General features: G+C 51.0%; 4 protein-coding genes across 4 annotated transcripts; all 4 read left to right on the top strand.

The window, feature by feature from the left end:
- Positions 1-1,155: 1,155 nt before the first annotated feature.
- IUM83_07146 (uncharacterized protein) lies at positions 1,156-2,106 on the top strand (the record flags this gene model as incomplete). The annotated part of the gene is made up of 5 exons (XM_067931412.1): positions 1,156-1,246; positions 1,355-1,486; positions 1,598-1,659; positions 1,761-1,836; positions 1,940-2,106. The coding sequence occupies 5 exons, from the start codon at positions 1,156-1,158 to the stop codon at positions 2,104-2,106; spliced, it is 528 nt and encodes a 175-aa protein (XP_067780270.1).
- Positions 2,107-10,095: 7,989 nt separating this feature from the next.
- IUM83_07145 (uncharacterized protein) lies at positions 10,096-17,085 on the top strand (the record flags this gene model as incomplete). Its single annotated transcript, XM_067931411.1, has 7 exons — positions 10,096-10,116; positions 10,203-10,326; positions 12,253-12,359; positions 12,433-12,490; positions 12,539-12,579; positions 12,652-12,690; positions 16,225-17,085. 7 exons carry the CDS (start codon positions 10,096-10,098, stop codon positions 17,083-17,085), a joined length of 1,251 nt encoding a protein of 416 aa, XP_067780273.1.
- Positions 17,086-17,243: 158 nt separating this feature from the next.
- IUM83_07144 (uncharacterized protein) lies at positions 17,244-18,149 on the top strand (the record flags this gene model as incomplete). Its single annotated transcript, XM_067931410.1, has 1 exon — positions 17,244-18,149. One exon carries the CDS (start codon positions 17,244-17,246, stop codon positions 18,147-18,149), a length of 906 nt encoding a protein of 301 aa, XP_067780272.1.
- Positions 18,150-18,296: 147 nt separating this feature from the next.
- On the top strand, positions 18,297-21,544 carry IUM83_07143 (E3 ubiquitin-protein ligase XBOS34; the record flags this gene model as incomplete). The annotated part of the gene is made up of 2 exons (XM_067931409.1): positions 18,297-18,775; positions 20,170-21,544. The coding sequence occupies 2 exons, from the start codon at positions 18,297-18,299 to the stop codon at positions 21,542-21,544; spliced, it is 1,854 nt and encodes a 617-aa protein (XP_067780268.1).
- Positions 21,545-21,736: the final 192 nt, after the last annotated feature.

Here is a 21,736-nt window from a genome sequence, read left to right as displayed (position 1 = left end):
TTGGTCCGGACACTGTTGATGGGAGTTGCCCGGCCCTTCTCCGTAAGCCCACCTCCCTTTTTGACTTGTCGCCGAAGATTCGGCGCAAGGTCGCCTCCGCCCTGTCCACCACGAAGTCCTCCTTGGACATCGAGATGGAGGAGGCCCAGCACTCGTTCGGCAGTTGGGAGAGCACTTATACGCAAAGTCAGGACTCCGTCACCATGTCCGGGTAAAATAGCTTGCGCGTCTTCCTGTTAAGTTCGTTCCTTGCTTTCTAAAGTTGCGCGAATAGGTTTTAGGTCGCGCTAGGGGCTGGGTTCATTGCGGAGGCCACGTCCGGCAGCGTCGACAAAAACAAGTTGGGCGGAACCCGACTGAGCAGGTTCTGCAAGTCGCCTCTTCCCCTGTTCCAGTGCACCACGTCCCACCTCATCCTGAGCGCCTCTGGGTCAAGAGTTTCGGTGGTCAGCGACACTTATTTCTCCGGGTACTCCGCAGGAAGTCGGCCATGACGGTACCTTCGCCTCAGACTGCCACTTCTCTAGCAGACTTGTCTGGTACTCATGGTCCAACGAGTTGACGTGTGTCAACAGCTTGTCTTTCCATATAGTGTAGGACTTGCCGTTGAATCTGTCAAGGCCGCCGCCAGTCTCAGCATCGGTAGCCGTCATCATACTTGAAATGTTGCCTGCAAGCGGTAGTTGTAGGTAGTACTTGGCCGTCAGTTCGGAAGTGATGGCATAAAGAATCGCCTGCTTCTTTCACACCCCTCGGCTTATCATTGCTGCCAGTATAGTGCTGGTTGCTTTCCTTCAGTTGAATGGCCCTTGGTTCCCCTTGTATTATGCAATGAGAAAGAAAATCTATTTGGCCTACCATATCTCTTTGTTTTTGTCATACGAAGGCCAAGTCATTTTGGCGCAACAAGCGGGCCGAATGGGTTGACAATCGGAGCGCGTATTCGGCGCGCGGGTGCGGTCGTGTCGACGACTTTGGATACGACGTTGCTGGATATGACAATTGCCTTACATACCGAATATTCCAATTGAGAAATACGTCGATAAACTCACAATAGTGACTTTCTACTCGAATATTTCAGGTTGTCACCAAAAGTGCGATTTGTTTTCTTCCAGTCCGAAAAACACAGACCCGCCGCAACATCAACCCGCTGAGATGGTGGAGGCGGACGTGTACTTCGGCGATGACTTCGGGCAGAAGATCGACCTGACGGTGCGGATCCGCGAGATCCTGCGCAACTATCCCGGTACGCGTGGCCGTCCGCAGCTGTGGCTCACAAGGGGAAGGAAGGAGAGGGAGAGGAGAGAAACAACGTTCTGATCTTTCTCGTGGGTTGATCTTCTGCTCCTCGCAGAGGGCACGTCGATCTTCAAGGAGATGGTGCAGAACGCCGACGACGCTGGCGCCACCGAGGTGAACTTGTGCCTGGACTACCGCCAGCACGCGTCCACGGGGCTCGCGTACGAGAAGCTCGAGACGTTTCAAGGTAGAGGAAGCCGCTCCGCTGTCTCTCGAGAGGTCGCCGCCGTGCCGTTCCTGCCTCTCCTTGGGTGCTCACTGGCGGCTGCGTGTTTCTTGTGTTGGCGGTGTGTTGCAGGTCCTTCGCTGCTGGTGCACAACAACGCCACATTCACTGACGCAGACTTTCAGTCGATTCAGGTGAGTGGAGACAGCAGTTCCTCTTGTCTGGGGTTCGCTGTTTGGTTTTACTGGGAATGACGTTTATATGCTGATATGTGTGTGGTGGATCGGGTACGCAGCGCATTGGCGACTCGTTGAAGAAAGACAACTCGAAAGGGTGGAAGACTGGACGCTTCGGTGTCGGCTTTAATTCGGGTACGTCGAGGATCGTGATAGATGCTTGTGAGCTCACTAAAGCGATGGCTTAAGCTGTTGGCTACTGAAATGATCTGGTGGTTGCTCGTCAATTTTCGTGCAGTGTATCACGTCACCGATCTGCCGACGTTTGTTAGTGGCTCCCAGCTAGTGTTTTTCGACCCTCAGGTGCGAGCCGAGTTGCTGATTGCTACGGTGGATAACAGTGACACAAAGGATTGTCTGACACTGGTTTTGTTCTTCCGTGATGCCTGCGTTCGTCGTCATTAGGCGTGTCATCTGCCGAACGTGAATCCAAGTAACCCAGGTAAAATGATCGACTATATAGCGCATCCTGATTTGGTGACCAACTTTCCGGATCAAATTGCGCCGTTTCGCTGCTTCGGATGCAACTTCTCTGAGCCCTTTTCGGTAGGATTTGCTTGAGCTACTAGCCTTTTGCATTCATCTCAAACCATTCATATCCTGCATTTACCTTGGCAGGGGACGATTTTTCGCCTTGCGCTAAGGACAGAAGATCAGGCACAACACAGCAAGCTCTCCAATCGTGCTCAAGCGCCCGTCAAGGTGGCGGAAATGCTGACGGAGTTCGCAGATAGCTTGCCGACTGTACTGCTGTTTTTGCGCAATGTGTGCAAAATATCGGTGTTGGAATGGCGAGTTGGTGACGAAGCTCCGACTATTCTACACGAAGCATTGATCACCAACATGACAGAAGAAATTAAAGCTAAACGCTCGCTTCAGCACACATGCTTAGGATCACCAGGTCGTGCTTCCACCCAACGCTTCTCTAGTGATGGTACAGGCGCATTGTTAGGAACGCAAATGTTTCCCGACGAGCAACTACTAACGCCTACTCCACTGTGTTCACAGGAATTATCTGCGATTATCGTTTGAAGATTGAAGCTCGAGACTGCGCCGTCAGTCGGACGAGAGAGTACGCGTATTTGATCATGAATCAGTTGGGCGGTGGAGAATGCACCAAGATAGCCTGTGATCCCGCTAATGCTAATCAGCGTTTAGTACCGTGGGGTGGAGTGGCTGTCTTAACGAGCACTGATACCGTCATGACTGGCTTGGCGTTTTGCTTTTTGCCTTTGCCAACACATACGTACTTACCTATACACGTAAGTGAAATGTAGGGGATGAGTTGCTTGCTTTAAATTGAACTAACGGTGATTGTACTGTTGTTAGGTAAATGGATACTTTGAGCTCTCCTCAAACCGCCGCGATATTTGGTTTGGTGAAGGATTAAGTGGTGACGGGCTGCTTCGCGCCCAGTGGAATATTGCCTTACTTCGCGATGTTATCGCCCCATGTTATGCACGAGCAGTTTCGCTTTTAGCTGACACTCAAGAAATGGAACCGGATCAGCACGTGCAATTACTGCCTCAAGCACTTCCACCTGCACCATGGGATTCCCTAACGTACGCTTTTTTTTCGTTGATTCGCAATAAACCCTGTTTGTACAGTGAAGTTGGAGGGGGTCGTTGGGTATCTCCCATTGAAAGCATGGTTGTTCGTAGCAGTTACTCTCGTTCGAATCAACTGGAGCAGCTGTTAATTGATGATGGCTTCCCTGTTGTCAAGAACTTGGCCGAAGATCTGGAGCGTGTACTGGTAAAGACAGGCACAATACCTTCGTACGTTGAGCCACAACGTGTGCGAGAAGCATACAAGACCAAGGATTCTCGCCATGTAGGCGACCACGGTGCTGTCGAGTGCTTATTAAGCTTTATATTGAGTGATTTGGAGTCGGATCGATTAACTGCTTTAATCGGGGTAAAACTCCTTCCAGTCGCTGATGGAACTCTTCGGAAGTTTGATAGACGCTCCAACTTTGACCCCAGCGAGCTTGAATACTTATGTGCGATGGGCTTCTCTCGCCAGCATGCTGTTTACGCACTTGCAATAGCAGGAAATAATGGAGTGGAAACGGCTCTCAATTGGTTGCTTCAAAATCCGAATCCATCTATAGTAAACGAAGAAGGAGCCAGCACCCCATTTTTCATTCCAACGCGTGAAGAATTGGAGTTGTTGGAAAAAGCTAAAGGTCACTTAGTTGACATTGAGGCCATCGGTTCAAGCGGATTAGAGATGTTTTCTTCTGAAGCAGCAGAAAAGCACCTTAATGTGCAGAAACTAGATTACCAAGGGTTTGAGGATATGCTCGCTGTGGTGTTACCTGATGATTGGTTTGGAAAGCTGACAGTGCCTTGGACTGAAAAGGCAATTGAAGAGGGTGCTCCAAACGAAGAATGGTTTCGGCAGCTTTGGAAATACATCGGCAAAAGTGACCATCTCTCTGCGTTAAAGGATAAGTGGCCGATTGTACCGACGTCGTCCCACGCGTTGACGCAGCTAAGTGTGTCAGCAGGTGTGCTGAGTGTCGAACTCATCCCTGAAGGTTGCCTCCGGTGCTTGCAAAATTTGCAAGTGCGTCTACTCTTGCCAAACATATTTTCATCTTTTCAGCCCAATCCGGATGTGTGGCAGTACATTCATCAGCCCACAGCTGCTGGTGTTCTGTCGTGTATTGGAGTCGTTCTAGGCACAGCAGGTCGGGCAGATAGGAAGTTCGAGCATGTTGACAAGTCTGACCGGGAGCACCTATTGAAGTTTTTGGTATCTGGGATCAGTGAGGACGTTGGTGAAATCCATAAACAGATCTGCTGCAAGCTGCCAATATTTCCTGGATTTCGAGCGATGCGTAGCGTTGAAGACCGCGGAATTCAATGGGTGGATGATGATGAAGCTGGCGCAATCACTGTAAACGATTTCTCTCCCTCGTTTGTATCGCTGGCAGAGATCGAAGCAGAATATCAAGAGGCGCTATTATGTGTGGGTGTTGCCCCAAGGTTCTTGGACGATAGTTTTGTTTGTGTGAAAGAAGGCGACTCCATGTTAGAAGACTTTCTATTACAAATGGGTGTTCGACGGATCTCCAAGATAGATTTTTTTGCGAAGCATCTGATCCCTCGCTTTGATCGCGTTGACCCGAAAGTGCGCGTAAGATTTGTCTGTCAGCTCCTAGCTGAACTAACTACTTTGCTTGGACAAGATGCGGACGGCATCTTGTCGAGCATCGTCGAAACTGCAACTATTTTCCCAACTATGACAGGAGATCTAAAATCCATTGGCGACTTGTATGACCCCGAAATTGATGAATTCATGGAAATTATGGACGAGTCGTTTTTCCCAGCCCTCGAGCTTCAGGAACCTCAGCCACTTTCCGCGTTGAGATTAATAGGACTCCAGCGTACGCTGTCACGTCGGTCCATTTTATCGCTGGCAGTATCTTTGGAGAACGATCAATTGAAAATTACGGCTGGTGGTGATGGAGTTAAACAAGAAAGCGAGCTGGATGAAATGTGCAACAAACTGCGCTCTCGATCGATCAAGTTCTTTCAGTATGTGGATACACACATGGAGCAACTGGTTACCCCGGCTACACTTCAACGGAAAGCACCAATTCATGCAAAGAAAACAAAAAGTAGTAAGGGCATTCGTTTCTTACGAAACATATTAGGTGATGATCGTCTGCGTGCGCTCGATACACATGACGACAGCGTACCAACCCCGGAAGAACAGGAGGAGCAAGCGATGGAACAAGCTGAAATCAACGATTTTAAAGCAAAGTTGACGATTATCATGTGGATCCCTGTGTGCGAGGATAAGCCGCACCCTGCTGCCCCCTGGTACAAGGAAGGGCAACGAATAATAGTTGCATCGCCGCAGCAGTCTCGCCCGACGAAGCTTCTGTGGCTTTGCTCGTCTCAATTCCACATAATAAAATGTTCAGTGCATTCAGCGGTGTTGCGAGGCGTGTTGGGGTGGGACAAACATCTACCAGTTGACACAGTCGCTTTTCAATTAAAAGAAATCTCACGAATGTTCGGCACGTGTCAAAACCAAGAAGGGGGTGTTGGAGATACGCACGTGATTTGGTCTGCAGTGTACAACATATACCAAATTCTGTCAACATTTTTTGAGACTGAGGGATTAGATCGCCGTAAGCAGGTGTTGGCTATTCTGTCTGGAAATGGCAAGCATGTGTGGGTTGGAGATCGCTTTGTGTCATCCAATCATGTGGCAGCAGTGGCGGTTGTGAATGCAGAGCCGTATTTGTATACGATTCCGAATGAGTTACTCCACTTCAGACCATTCTTACGCGCGATTGGTGTTCGGGAACGATTCGCTCTACCAGACTATGTACACGTTCTTGGAGCAATGTACAATGAAAGTCTGGCTGAAGATGGTGTCATGGCTACTGCATTATCGGGTGATAAGCTGACAACGGTAATCGGCTTAATCCAACTGATAAGTGATACACTCCAACACCACTCCGATTATGAGTTGTTCGCGCCAGACCGAAATGGCGTTCTTGAATTTGCTGCGAATTTGACATATGACGATGCGCCATGGCTAGACAAGCGTGACTATGACTCATCAACGTCCACGCGATTTATCCACCCCAAAATTTCGAACGAAGTAGCTGCAAAAATTGGATCTCGCTCCTTGCGAAGCCAGCTGTTAAGTGAAAGCGGTCACGAGGCTATGTCGTTTGGTGGTGAAGGCGATGTGGAGGCGTTCGGTCAGACCGAAGCATTGACTAAACGAATTGCGCATATACTTGAGCAATATCCAGACGGACCGAATATTATCAGTGAGCTCATTCAAAACGCAGATGACGCGGGTGCAACTCGCGTGTGCGTTATGTATAACAGCTGCACGTATGGAACGTCATCACTGTTAAGTCCAGCCATGGCGAAGTGGCAAGGACCATCGCTATATTGCGTACGTTACGCATTGTTGGTGGGGCTAAACTTCATGTTTTCTTACTTCCTTGTTATGCATATTGTAGTACAATGATGCTGAATTTAGTGACGGAGATTTTATCAATCTTGCTCGCATTGGCCAAGCCAGCAAGCTCCAACGTGCAGCAACAACAGGACGCTTTGGACTAGGATTCAATTCGGTATACCACTTCACGGACTTGCCTTCTATTGTATCGGCCAAGTCGATCGGTACGTGCTTGAGTTATACACAGAAGGCAAGCGCGTTAACTAACCTTTGTAACGGCTTGTTTTGGTTGATCTTTTAGTGATTTTCGATCCCCATGCAATGTACCTGCCTGGCATTTCAGCTGCGAACCCTGGAATCAAGATTCGTTTTGCTAATGCGAACATCGTTAAGCAATTTCCCGATCAGTTTGCACCATTCAAGGACGTGTTTGGCTGCAACTTCGAGCATCACTACAACGGCACGTTATTTCGATTTCCGCTCCGTAGCAGCACTCTCGCCGAAAGCAGCGAAATCAAGCGTCGAGGTTATTCCCACAACGAGATCGTGGATTTGTTCAAGAGCTTTCAGTCATCGATCATCGACACAATGTTGTTCCTTCGTAATGTTCGTAAAGTGGAAGTATATCTCCAATCACAGATTGACCAGCCTCCTGTCCTTCTGTACGATGCAGAGGTTCCGGAAGAAGATCGTGGCGAGGCGTGGAGAAAGATCGACCGATTTATGCGAAACGATGAGTTACCAGGAAACATATCCCGAACGACCGAGCTATCCGCTAAGAGAGAATTTTACGCGCGCTTGAGATCAACACCAGCTGAAGAACTACCATCCGTGACCCAGGTTCTCCATATCCATCGACAACACCAAAAACAGCTGAAAGAATTGTACCGCCACTTCGGAGGAAATCCGATTGATCCAGGATTAATGGAGACAAACGGCGACCAAGTGGAGGAGACTACCGAAACCTATCTCGTATGCAACCAAATTGGGGGTGGAAAAGCTCGTGAGATGGCCTGTGCTGCTGAAAATGAGTCTCTTAAGCTTATTCCTTGGGTTGGAGTTGCCGGCCGCATTGATGGAGTAGTGACGGAAGGAAGAGCGTTTTGCTTTTTGCCTCTCCCAGTCCGTGTTGGTTTGCCTGTTCACATCAATGGCTACTTCGAACTGTCCTCCAACCGGCGCGACATTTGGCATGGTGACGATATGACTGGCGATGGAAAACTCCGCTCGGAGTGGAATGCTAGTCTCTTGATGGATGCAGTTGCTCCTGCTTATCTAACGTTTTTGTTGAAAGCGAAAGAGATGTGTGAGGGTGACTCATCTCAATACTTATCATTTTTCCCGACGAAGTTACCTTCCAGTCCATGGGACGTCATAGCTCTCGAGCTCTTCCGCATTATGAAGAACCGTCCTGTGTTTTTCTCATCAACAAGCCAACCAGATGGAAATATGTCTGTTGGGTCTTCAAGGAAATCTGTCACGCCAAATTCATGTGTTTTAGTGGATGACAGTCTGACTCACTGGAAAAACCTAGAACTTGCCCTGGAAACGGCTTCTTTAGCGACAGTTCTTCTACCGGTGGCCCTACGTCGCTTATTGATTGAGCTGGATGCTGTTTATGGAGCGATGACACCTACTCTTTTTCGACAGCTAACTCGACAAGGAAACTTCTTGCCTAATTTGGACCAAGATATTCTCACGCAGGTTGTTCAGTTCTGCATATCGGATTGTCACGGACAATTAGATCCATCAGGGATTCGAGCTCTCGACCAACTGCCGCTGCTGCCTCTGAAAGACGGAAAGTTTGGAACCATTAGTTTCAGTAAAAACCTGCGTGATGACAATACCAATCCAATAACGCAGCATCTGGTCTACTTTTTTGGAAATGCGATGGAAGAACAACTTTTGGACGAGTTCCCCCATCGTGTGGTGCGCAAGGAGTTCAAACAAGTCTTTGACCAAGTTCCTTTGGTTTACGAAAACTCCAATCTCAACGTAGTTGACCTCGTAGCTATCCTGGATGGCTTCTTGCCTCATGTGCTTGGTCGCTGTTGGAGTAAAGTCCGGGAAGGTATATTTACTTTAGATTCGACTTCCCTAGTGACCGATCTCCAATCAAGAAAGGACTGGATACGACAGTTATGGACATATGTTGAGACTCAGTTATCAACGATCGAGCAGCTTCCCCAAGGCTTCACGAAGTGGCCACTGGTTCCCATCATTAGTGATGAAGAAAATCGATGGGTGTGTCTATCAGCAAATGTTAGTCTCGTTGTCTATCTTTCCGAAACAGCGTCAGTGGCACCGGAGCTACTTCATCAACTGCAGCAAACCCTCACACAAATCGGCATTTATTTTGTTGATACATCGTACGTCAGCGGTGAAAAGACTGTGCAGTGGTTACTTTCTCATAAGTACGCCTTTAAGTTAAGTTCAAATGGCGTGCTGGCAGCCTTAAGTCGCTATCAGTTCCGACATGAGAGACAAAGCTTCGACGATATCTTTGCTGCAACGACAGCAGTCCAGCGGCAGGTACTGTGCGACTTCTTCTCTCACAACTCGTTTGATGCTGTGGCAAGTGATTACCAGCCAATTCTATTCGAGCTCCCGATATTCCCTGTACATCTAAGACCCACTTCAAAAGGAACGGCTCCTCAAAACACTACAGGGGTGCAGTTCGTGACTTTAAGGCGGGGAGGCTACGTACCTGGTGAAGATGCTGATCCCAGAATCCTTGACGAGTCGTTTTTTCGTGTCGAGAAAGATGCTACGAGACGATTCTTGCGCGATTGCGGGCTTGACGAATGGAGCTACACAAAAATTTTGCTGGATCACGTTTTCCCTCAATTGTCATCTTTGGAGAATCGGGACAGTGAGTTAGTGGACTCTGTGTTGGTAAATGCGCTAGAGACGCTCCCGTTTCACCAGCGAAATGATTCACGCTTTCGGGAATTTATCAGTACCCAAGCTGTGATCCCATCCAGAAAGCGGATTTTTCGGGCAATTAATCAGCTTCATGATCCTAGTGTAAGCGCTCTGAGTGAGCTAGTGGGCGAAAACAGTCTCCCTGCTCATACGTTTTCAACACCGTCGACAGTTGAAATCCTGCGCTCTCTGGGACTTCGCACGGGGTTATCATGCCACGCAGTATTGGAAAGTGCGCGTTCCATCGAAGCAATGTCGGAAGAAAATGTCGACAATTCCGCCGACCAGGCGTTCCTCAAGGCTCATAGCTTGCTGACAATCGTTAACGAACACTTCGATGTTATGATGTCATCAACGTTGGGTGACGATCAACAGCAAGATGACAGTGAAAGTGTGCGAGCCATACAGGATATAGTGGTGGAATTAGCAGAAGTGCAGTGGTTACCAGTCCGTATCGAAGCGCTAGACCCTGTAATGCCATGGAAAAGTTCAACCATAAGTGGCACCCATCGCTTTTCAAGTGCTTCAAGGATGAGACCACTCAAGGACGCGGTACGTAAGCAGTCTATGTTTCTCAATTGGCATGACCACTACTAATTTTCTCGTGTCAATGATGCATCTGTTCGTGACGAATTCAGTGGTTTTGCTCGTCTTCGATGGATATTTTGGACGGCGAGTTGACATCCAAGGAGCTAATTACCGCCTTTGGGTGGAAAGAACAAATTGACTCGCTTGTGATAGCAAAACAGCTCGAGGCAATCGGTATCAAATGGGAAGACTATCGCCGCAAAAGAGAAAATGGAGAAACAATGTCGTCGACTCCCAGTTGGCGTTTCCCGTTATCGGAAGTTCATTTGATGTACGAGGAAATTGAAAGCCATCGACTCTCAGACGAGGAGGTCTGGACAATGTCTCCTGTTTATCGCAAGCTCGCAAATGCCTTGTGGGTTTGGACAGGCAACGGATTTGCATACCCATGCCAAATTGCTGAAGAGGCTGATGCTAGCCTTGAGCCTTTGTTGTATAGCTGTCCGAGCGAGCACATTATTCCGCGGTCTCTTCTTGCTTCATTTGGACTTAAGGGGAAATTTACTACTGTAGATTATTTAGAGGCTATCATGAGGCTCCCGCGAAACAAAGTTCTGGATGATAAGCAAGTTGTGGCTTGCTTAAAAATTTACGAAATTGTCGGTGAGGATCTGTCGTCGTTGGAGGCAGCGTTAAGCTCATTCGCATCACAAGAAATGGTATTACTCGACCACTCAAATCGGCTCATTCCAGCCATGCAGCTTACCTTTGATGACATGGAATGGAATGAATCGCGAGAAGTTCGACGAGGGGCGACGTTTGTGTCGAAGAAGGTCCCTAAGGATGTAGCGCGTCTATTGGGTGCTGCCTCGCTACACTCGAAACTCGCACAAACGTCGGTGACTAGCCGCCGTGTTGTCTGTCCACCTGCTGCTGCGTTGCATAACGTGCTGCCTCCTCAAAACGAATGGTACCATGCATTTCTTTGGGAGACGATTCTAGCAGCTGAACGATTCGGGGGCACCCAAGTAGATTTCTTTTTGGACAGCCGTCATCACTCGTCGCAGCGCGTGATTCAGCCCTCGCTTCAACCTCTTCAAGACGAAGCACTGTGTATCCATATCCACGGTATGGTTCTGAGCGAAAACGACATCAACAACTTGTTTCATGGAGAGTCTTCGCGAGCAGGGCTTTTGTGTGGATTCGTTGCGTCAGATTGTATGCAAATTCTCAGTGGTGATGGTTTTTACATTTTAGATCCAACCGGGTGCTATCTATCCTCTTCTGGTGGGGGTATTACAGTTTCGACACCATCTTCAGGGCCGGCAATAAGTACTGGACGACGGTACGAAGTTCTGAGCCAAGATTTCGTTCGATACCCGGATCAGTTACTACCGTTTACAACTCTCCCTTCATGCCCAAGTAATGTATCTCGAGGGACACAAAGTACGTTGATTCGATTTCCCTGGCGGAAAACAGGATCACCTGTGTCATCCTGTGTGTTGGATACAAGAAAAGCAGATAAATTGGTTTCCTTTCTAAAGTCGCAGTTGTACCAGACGCTAATTTTTACGGAGTCGGTGCACCGTATCTCAGTATGGAGCGTGGGTAAAGAGTCCGAGTTTGCATCGCACTGCCATGGCGAGGTAGCTCTTGATTTGCCCGATGGTACGTTACGGAAACGCAACATGACTCGTCAAAACCAAGAGTGGAAGAAAAAATTCTCACTGCAAAGTTTTTTTAAAAGCCCTGTAACCCCTGAGAACCAAATGGAGTTCGTGGTCAACCTTGAGTTGGAAAATCGCCAATATCGAGACACGTGGTTGTTTGCAGATAACATTGGCCTGGGAAGGAGTCGTGATTTGGCATGCACGGCAGTACATGAAATGCTTCACTCGACTCCGTACGTGAGTGTTGCATGTCATATCTTCCGTAATGGTAGTCCAGCTCCACGACTACGCGGTCACGTCTTCAAGATTGTAGACACCCACCAGGAGGTGGGCCTTCCCGTTCATATCAATGGTTGTTTCAAAAAGTCGATCAAGGACAAGCAGCTCACGTTGACAGCACCTTCAAACCAAATAACCAGGGAAGGAGTTGTAGCTGCCGCAACTGGCAGCGAACAGCACGTTGCAGCTGGTTGGAATCGTATTCTATTAGAAGATGGGGCCGCAGATGCGTACGTAAAGCTCCTCCTGATTGCTAAACGGCGCTATGAGAGCCCTTTCCCAAAGGCGCTCTATAATGTCTGGCCAGCGCTTCAAAAGGTGAGATTTGAATCAGTTGATTGATAACGCCTCCGTTTTGAACACTAATACTAAGTAACCTTTATTTGTTCAGCGAAAGGGAGAAAAGGAACTTGCCGCTGTCGTACAGGCTCATACGTTCCGTTCAATTGGTACGCGAGAGTTGTTCTTGTGTTCCGACGGTATTTTTCGTGCTTTAGGAAGCGGCTATCAGCTTGATTTAGACGGCATGAATATTCAGGTAAGCCGAGTGGATTTTGACCGATCATCGTCATATCAGAGTAATGATATGGTTTGACTTGTGCATATTCAGGTGGCTTCGTTTGCCCAGCTCCATTTTCCAGCGTTTGATGTTCCCCCAAGAATTCTTCAGGACTGTTCACGGCTTTTGCCGTCGCGCGTGTATGCTGTCACTCCAAAAGTTATGCGACGCTTTCTAAGAAGTGTGAGCAGCTCTGAGGTTCACTCGGATATATGTTTGTCCCTATTGGAGTATTGTTTGAGCGACTTGCCGTCCCCCTTGCCCGGTGACATGGACCCAGTATGGACCGAGTTCCATGGACTCTCTTTGCTGCCGCTAGAAGACGGAAGTATCGGAGTCCTGCGAGTGAATCAACGTCGCACAAGCTACGTGCTAGCATCATTCAACCAGATCGAGCTGCTTCGCCCACTTGGTCACCTATTTGTGTCGTTAGCAGCCTCGCGTCGGCTAGCCAAGTATTTCTCGGATACTCGCTTTGCAGCCGTTTTTGGGTTGGCTTCTTTCTCGATCAAAACCCTTTCGGATAATATTGAACGAGTATTGCCGCCTTCGTGGAAGAGCCGGAGCATTGTTGATTGGGATCCAAGCTCGCCTGTTGAAATTGACGAGTTGTGGCTGTATCGTTTCTGGCAAGTAGTGCATTTTGAGCGTCGATCTTTGGAATATTTTTCTTCCTGGCCGCTTATTCCTGTGAAAGGTTCGCGACTGGTATCTTGCGGGAGAATGGACATGGCTGTTTGTGTTTGGGATGGCTCGGCGGATAGTGACATATCCACACAAGTTGCGGAAAAGTTTCAGGAATCTGCTCTGCAGGAAGAGCGAAAAATGGCTGACTTCGACGCTGAACGTAAGCAGTTGATGGATCTAACTTCAACAAAGTTTTTAAAAGACGAAGAACTCGGCGATGATATCTTTTCTGGCGATGAAGTAGATGGGGAAGAGGATGGCGAGGAAACCGTTGAAGACGATAACGGTGAGAATGGATCTGAAGGCTTGTCCGGTGACGATACCGAAGATATGTCATTACCTGTTCAGATGGATATGTTGTCTTCAGCCTTGCAAAACGAACACTCGCCGAACCTCGAAAGTTTGCCCAATAATGATGATGGTGGTGGTGGTGCTGCTGCTGCAGTTGTTGGAGAGGTACTCTCACCTCACTCCATTTCTGTAGACCTTGATAATGTCAGCAATAGTGAAGAAGACGCAAACGGTGATGGAACTACAGCGGTCGATGAAGGTTTTGCTGTACCGATTTACGCTATCGAGGATGAATCCCACGAGTTTTGTAGTCGTGAAACGCTTCATGACGTTCTATCCGATCTGAATCTCTCAATGGTGGAACTTGCGTATCTTAGCGGGCAAGAAAGCGACATTGTGCCGCGTAGTGCTGAACTGGGTTTGATCGTTCTGGACGGCATCTTTGCCTCTGACTGGGGAAATTTACGCTGGGAAGGGTTAAGCGAGGATCATGCAATCCTGATTGCCGAATTTTTCAGTCACAATGGAGACACCAATGGAGGGTACAATCGCATTCAAATGGAACGACTGAAGCAACTACCAATTTTCGTAAACATAGGAAATGTTCCTTGCGCCATTCACGGCGAACAGGATTTCTTCCTAATCCCGCCGGGCCTCAACCTGACCGACATACCCTTGCCGCCCAATGCTCAACAGCGCTTCCTCAAAAGCAATCCACGATTAAATACGTTCTATAGGGAGCTTGGTGTCGAGGAAATGAGCGACAGCAAACTTTTGGTCTATGTACTACCCATGTACAACGAGTTGCTGGAATCTCAGCAGGACCAGATATTGCTAATCCTCCTGCAAAAGTGGCAATCATTGCGCGGTAGTGCGGAGCTGACAGCTTTACTACGGACGTCGCCGTTGTTTCGCAGTGAAGAGTGTGAAGGCGCAAGCTATTTACCTGCAAACGCTTATTGTGACCCTCGAAACAGTGTTCTCGCCGCAATTTACAACGGTGTTCCGGGAAAATTTCCTGCACAGCGCTATAGGACGACAGAATGGCTCGACTTGATGGCCGAGATCGGACTACAAGCTGAAGTGACTGTCGACATCTTCGTGGAGTGTGCTCAACGTATTGATGGACAGTGCTCGGGTAAGCAAACTCTAACGCGTGACGATGATCATCTGATCACAACACTACATCAGTATTTTGTGCAGAATTTTGATAAATTTGATCGATCTCGGTCATTTTTCGAGAGAATAGCGCCGCTAGCTTTTGTCCCAGCCACAGTATACGAGACATCGAGCAATCCAGGCGAAGACAACCTGGATTCCTCTGACAGACAACAAGGTCAATTTACGCCTCGCTCTGTTGTACGAAAGTATTCTGATTGCGCTACTCCAGAAGACCAGGCGCTAGTGTACTCTACGATGCCTATTCTAGCAAATGTGGCCCTCCCTCCTCGCGTTCTTTACAGTCGGTTGGGAATTCAATCGCCACCCCAGCAGGACCAAGTTGTAGTACACTTACTGTCCATTACAAATGGCGACCGCGCGGTGTCATCAAGGTCATTGGATTGGCAGTTCTTTTTGCCGATGACCGAAGTTTTCCAAGCAATTTTCAAGTTTCTGCAGGAACACTGGGCAGAGCTTGGCATGGAAGCACAGCAACTTCTCAGCACAGCGGCAGTCATCCCAGTTGGATCAACCCTCGTCAAGGGCTCCCGACTCTTCTTCCATCTAGGCGAGAATTTATCGCCACTGATGTTTGAGGTACCTCGGGCATTCGGCGCGTACGACGCGCTGTTCCGACACATGGGCTCAAAAGAATCACCCGAAGTTAATGATTATATTCGTTTGCTGCGGGATCTGAATGAAGAATGTTGTGGACATCCGCTGAACTTGAATGAGCTGATCGCATCGGCACGTGCAGTCGACCTCCTCGCTACCGCCATTAGCGAATCCAGCCATCGCCTGTCGCTTGAAGAAAAAAAATCTATCTTCCTTCCATCTAGCATGGCAATTATGAAGTCAATGCTGCTGATGGCATATAATGACTCAGCGGCGTTGTGCTCTAGTATTGATCTTACGGAACTTTACGTGGTACATCCTCGGATCAGCACGAGATGCTGCAAAATATTGGGAGTGCCGGGAATTACTAGTGTTGTGACCGAAGAGTTAGATGGCGAGGGCAATCCGACCGAATTGCTAGCGCGTGACGATATCGCGCACTTCAACAGCGTGTTGGCCTCGCAGCAGTTCGCTGACGGGTTGCGAAAAATTATCACTGTCCAGCAGCAAAAAGCATCGTCGTACGATGCATTTGGATTCATATCTGACTTTGAAGATCTCAACCAACGTATCGTGAATTTGGCGACTTACGAAGTGACTTGCGTGACGGAACTGCACTCGCGGTTCATTGCAAAACTAGAGTTTCCCGCGCGTAGAATTGATGTAACAAAGACCACGCGTCAGGGAAGTTTGTCTTTCTTGGATAAGACAAGAAGGCGGATCTACCTTGCAAAGCGCACGCTCGAGACTCGGTCTGAGATGGGAATGCGAGCGAGCCATTTGGTAGCCAGATGTATCAACCAGCTTCTCGGAGGTGTGCTCCACAATTGCTCTGTTCTTGAGTCTATCTTGACGTGTGATGAAATGAAGATCCCTGAAGTGCTGCAGCAGCTTGATATCTACGAAGACTCGGTTCTTATCGTTGAGAAGCTTCGTGGGGTACTGGGCCAACCGTTGTCCGAGGCGGACTGCAGTAATGTAGAGCTAGCTCCGTTGCGTTCGTGTTTACCTGGAGAGCTAGTGGCAGTGGAAGACGACAGCGGAACACTGTGCTACGGCAAGGTCTTACGCGAGCAGCCCAGTGATATCGCGGGTGTGAGTCAATATGAAGTGAAGGTGTCCGGCTCATCGACGCGGTGGTTGCTCGCCACTGATTTGTACTTCTTCCGCTCTGCTCGCGTGGGAACCAGCAACGGAGGCAGCAGCAGCAGCAGCAGTCGACAGCCATCAAACAGCGAGCGCCAAGCAGCGAGCCTCGTGGCCAGCCAGTCGGACAGCACCGCGTTGCCAGCATCAGTGGTTGCCGTCGCGTCTGAATCCCACGATGGAGCGATTGTGTCCGGGTTTTCGCATACCAAGGCGCCTTCAGCTGCGGTCTCTTCGTCCAACGTCTTGTCGGCCGTCAACGACTTATTGTCGCGCCTGAATGTGACGCTGGATACGAGCGTCGAGGACCTGATGGCGGAGAATTTACGTCTGCAACGTCGTCTGGAGGTGGCGGAGGCTGGTCGGCGTGCGGCCGCGGCGCAGATCGACGCCGCCATCCGCGAGAGGAAGGAGGTGCAGGACTCGCTCGTGTGCGCCGTGTGCCTGGAGAACAAGGTGAACCGCGTGCTGATCCCGTGCGGCCACATCTACTGCGCATCGTGCGTCGAGCAGCTGCCGCGTCCCTCGTGCCCCATTTGCCGCCAGAACATCGTCTCCAGCTCCGTCTTCCACGTGCCGTCCTAGGCAATCAGTCACACAAGTGGTGACTCACGACACGTTATTACCAACGTCACCAAAAAATGCATGCAGTTTGTTGAAGTTCGTGTACCCATGTTTGTCGCCCTGTGATTGGCTGAATCTGCTTGAAGAAGAACTGTACAGAGAGAAGAAGGGAGGCGGAAATGATGAACGCGTCGCTGCTGGCGGCGGTGGACGCCGGCTCGCCGACTTCCTGCAGCGCGCGCGTGTCCAGCCCCTCGTTCTCCAGCCCCAGCAGCCAGTCCAGACCCGAGGACCCGGTTGGCGTCGGCGCAGCGCCTCCCCCCGCTCCGGGACTCGGTCGCCAATCGATTGACACAAATCCGCGGCGACTCGACGCGCCTGCAGGCGAGCAGCCTCTGCAACTGCCCGTGCTGATCGAGGAGCGACTGCGCGACCTGCTGGGCGAGCCGCTGGCCGACGTGGACCGCGCCAGTGTGCAGCTGGCGCCGCTGCGCGCGTGCCTCCCGGGGGAGATCGTGGCCGTCGAGGACAGCCACGGCGTCCTGCGCTACGGCAAGGTCAAGGACGAGCTGGAGCCCGGCAGCGGCGAGGTCAAGGTGCAGGTGACCAAGACCTGCATCCGCTGGTACGCGGTGTCCCAGATCCACTACTTCCAGTCGGTGGGGGCGAGGAAGGACGGCAAGGAGGCCCCTCTATTGGCCAAGCACAAGGAGCTGGGGGAGGAAGCAGGCTCCTCGCTAGTCGGCGTTGTCGCTGAGGTGAACGCGCTGCTGGCGCGCCTCAATGTGTCGCTGAGCACCAGCTACGAGGAGCTGCTGGCTGAGCTGTTGCGGCTGCAGCATCGAGCGGCGCTGGCGGAGGAGGACCGACGAGCCGCGCTCAAGCAGGTCGAGCAGGCCCTGAGGGAGAAGAGAGACGCCGAGAAGGCGCTGGTGTGCGTCGTGTGTCTCGTGAACGCGGTAGACAGAGTGTTGATCCCGTGCGGACACAGCTTCTGCGGAATGTGCGTGAGGCGCCTTCACCGCCACTCGTGCCCCGTGTGCCGACAGGATATCGCCGACAGCGCCGCCTTTCGAGTCTCGTGACGGAGGAGACTGTGTGTCGCATAGCATTTGCTTCTAGGTACATGTGCCTGTTGTTAATATAGCTGGATATTCGTTGTCCGTCCATCAACAAACAACCCATCAGGAGCGTTCATTCTTTGATTTGCTGCGTGTCGAGCAAGTGTCCTGATGGCCAAGGACAGGGAAGAGCTTGCGCTGTGGCGCGCTGCCAAAAGCTGCAACGCCAAGAAGCTCCTGCAGCTCGTGAGCAACGAGTCCGACGACGATGTTCAAGCCCTGCTGAATCAGCCGCACCCTGTCAAGGGCACAACTCCGTTAATGGTCGCTGCAACGAAGAAGTATGGAGCTGAGACCATCCGCGCATTGATCCAGCTGGACGCAGATCTGGACGCTGCGGACACGGGCAAGCACAGGAACACGGCGCTGCATTTTGCAGCCTACAATAACCGCATCGCCCAGTTGGAGCTGCTGCTCAACGCTGGTGCCAACCCGTTCGTATTGAATAGAAAGGGGCACACGGCGCTGGACGTGGCGAGGCTTCGTGGGCGGAAGGAGGCGGCCGCAGCTCTGACGTCGAGGCTGCAAGTGCACAGCGGGTGGCTGCACTTGCGCTCCAAGTCGCTCTTGGGGTTCTGGAAGCGACGTTGGTGTGTACTTCTCTCGTGTAACATGAAGGGCACGACGTCAGAGCTCTGCATTTTCAATGGGCCGGATAAGCCACACCCAGAGGCGGTAATTTGGCAAGACAGTTTGGCTGATACCACGCACTGCTCGATGTTCTCCGATGGGAAGGCGAACGGATTCCAACTCGACACGCGGGTGATCTACCAGCGACTGTTTACCCGACGCTACAGTCGATACACGTCTTCGGGACGGACGCATGTCCACAGGGCAAACTTGGAGCCACGAGAGTATGTCTTTGCTTGTGACACGGAAACATGTCGTGACGGGTGGATGAGAGCATTTGGAAGCCGAGGGGGTGGGTGCAATGGCACAACTATCAGCTCTACGTATGTGGGTTCGCCTCGCAGAGCGAGTGTCGGGTCTGTCGCTGCCACCAGCGAAGCTACATCGATTCCAAGCGTCGATGCATCGGCTTACTCTGGCAAGGTAGGGTTGTTGGAAACCCCAGAACCAGCTCATACCATTGAAACCAGGACGCGAGCCTCAGCACCGACGTTCGTCACTGACGACAATGGTTTCGTCTGGGGGGATATGCGACCGCAGCAGTTTGAGGCCAAGAGAGACGTATTCCCATTGGCGACTGTGATCACCATTAGTGGCGACCCGAATGAGCCTCAGCCCCTCCAGCGCGCTAGGTGTATCGTCTGCGCTGAAAACATTCGCGACTCAGTGTGTGTTCCCTGCGGGCATGTTGCTGGCTGCTACGACTGCATGCGAGCTGTCACGCGGGAAAGCTCGTCATGCCCAGTTTGTCGCGCTCATGTGGACGGCGTGGTTCGGATCCAGGACTAATCGTTGCGTCCGCGTTCACCTCGTACTGCTTAGCTAGTTGACGTAAAGCTCATTGTACATGTAATGCTTGGGATTCTTTTGATACTCCGCTAACATGGTTGTTCCGCGAATCAATCAATACTCCGAGGTGGGCAAACACCACTATTAAATTCCACGTTTCACAAAAAGTTTGTTTCTCACGATTCTGTACTTGATCGTAATGAGCGCCTGACGAGGCTCCACCGCCAACTACATGTAGAGCTAAATGGTGTCATCCGCAATTCTCGGGTTAGCGCGTACTTGTTTTCCGTTTCTGCGTGCCAAGTACTCTATGACCGACACACCCAACATTTCTGTGACACGGAAGGCGACATGGCTTCACCTTTCGAGCAAAGTTTGGTGGTACTGGAAACTTGTCAGCCACATTTCAGAGACGATATCTTAGTCTTGCCCGATTGTGCTCTTTCGCATGAGCTCACTAGCTCATTTCAAGTTTGGCGACGTGGCAGCGACCACAGTCGAAATCCCAAGACCACTCGGTTATCATGACTCGAGCGGAGTGCGTCGCGGTGTGGAAAGCTGCCAGGGATGGCGACGATGCCAAGCTGCAGCAAATGCTGGTGGACTCGCCCGACGACTTGGGGCCCAATCTCGTCAACTGGTTTCACCACCGGAGAGGCACAACTCCTCTCATGGTAGCTGCAGAGAGCAAGCGCGGCGAGGCAGTAGTGCGCAAACTCATCGGCGCAGGCGCCGAAGTGAACGCCGAAGACGAAACCAAACTCAAGAACACGGCACTCCACTACGCGGCAATGGCGAGCCGCGATTCGCTGGTCGTCAACGCGCTACTGGAGGCGGGGGCGGACGCGTTCGCACTCAACCGCAAGGGGCTCTCCCCGCTGGATCTGGCGCGTCAGTACCGCCGTGCTGAAGTCGCTGCAGCCCTCATGGAGCACATGAAAGTCCACAGCGGCTGGATATTCTTGCGGGGAAAATTTCGTTGGAAGAAGCACTGGGGAGTGGTGGTGGCCTGCAACAAGCAACACACGTCCAAAGAGTTGTGTATCTTTCACAAGCCGGGCGAACTGCGCCCTGATGCCGTGCTGCTTGTCGACGAGGCTGCACGCGCGTCGCCCTTCCCGTCCAGTGACAGCTTTTGCTGGCTCAAACGAGATAACGCGTTTATCTTCGACAAACCAGTCTTGTGCCAGCGTGTGAAGCGACAGAAGCTCACGCGCTCGCCGATCTGCAGGAAGACCATGAGCCAGGAGGACGTGCAAACGCGGGACCTCGCCTTCGCCGCCGACAGCCTTCACAACCTCGAGCGCTGGCAGGAAGTTTTGCAGAGCTCCAACTTTTATGCCCGCGATAGCGGGACTCCTGTCGTTGACATGCCACCGTTTGACGCTCCGCACGGCGAGCTCTACTACTGGCCGCACGAGCTCGTACAAAACGTCCGATCATCCATGCTGCGGCAGCAAGAGCAGCAGGGCGTGGACAGCAACCCACTGTTCCGCCGTCTTGGCCGCGCGCTTGAGCAGCAGGAGCCCGATCCTGCGCACCACAACGAGGAGGAAGTGCCTCTTGAAGACATGCTGCGTGATCTCCAGGGATCCAACAACGTCGGCGGAAGACCTGGCCAAGTCCGCTGTGCACCTTCGGAGCCCCCGAAGAGCGTGGAGGTCGTCCAACCAGCCCAGCAGGCCCCGCCAAACGAAGGAGACAGCAGCAACCAGCATAGTAGCGACGTCAACGCTGCTTCATCGCCGGAGGAAGCGAATGCGCAGCAAGACGACGAAGATCTGTGCGGCTTGTGCTGCTCGCAGCGACGGAACGCAGTCTGCGCGCCCTGCGGACACCGCGCCGGGTGCCACGCGTGTCTGAGGACGGTGATGCATACGTCGCACGCCTGTCCATTCTGCCGCGCCCGCGTGCGCTCCATCATGCGCGTCTACGACTAACGTCACAAGGAGTTATCCCTGTCAGCAACTTCAAAAAAAGGCAACTTCAAAAACGTTACCCGTGAAATCAAATACCTTGTCACCTCTCGCATGCGCAAAAATTATCAGGAAAAGAAGTCAACTTTACATAGAATAGTATTCACACGTTTTCCCCGTGCTAACTCCCTCGTTTAAACCACCGGCTCAGCTCCA

The sequence above is a fragment of the Phytophthora cinnamomi genome (assembly GCF_018691715.1).
Source record: "Phytophthora cinnamomi strain GKB4 chromosome Unknown Contig127, whole genome shotgun sequence".
In the NCBI taxonomy this organism is placed as follows: Eukaryota; Oomycota; class Peronosporomycetes; order Peronosporales; family Peronosporaceae; genus Phytophthora; species Phytophthora cinnamomi.
The sequence above is the reverse complement of the archived record's forward strand: the minus strand, read 5'-3'. Positions and strand labels throughout refer to the sequence as shown.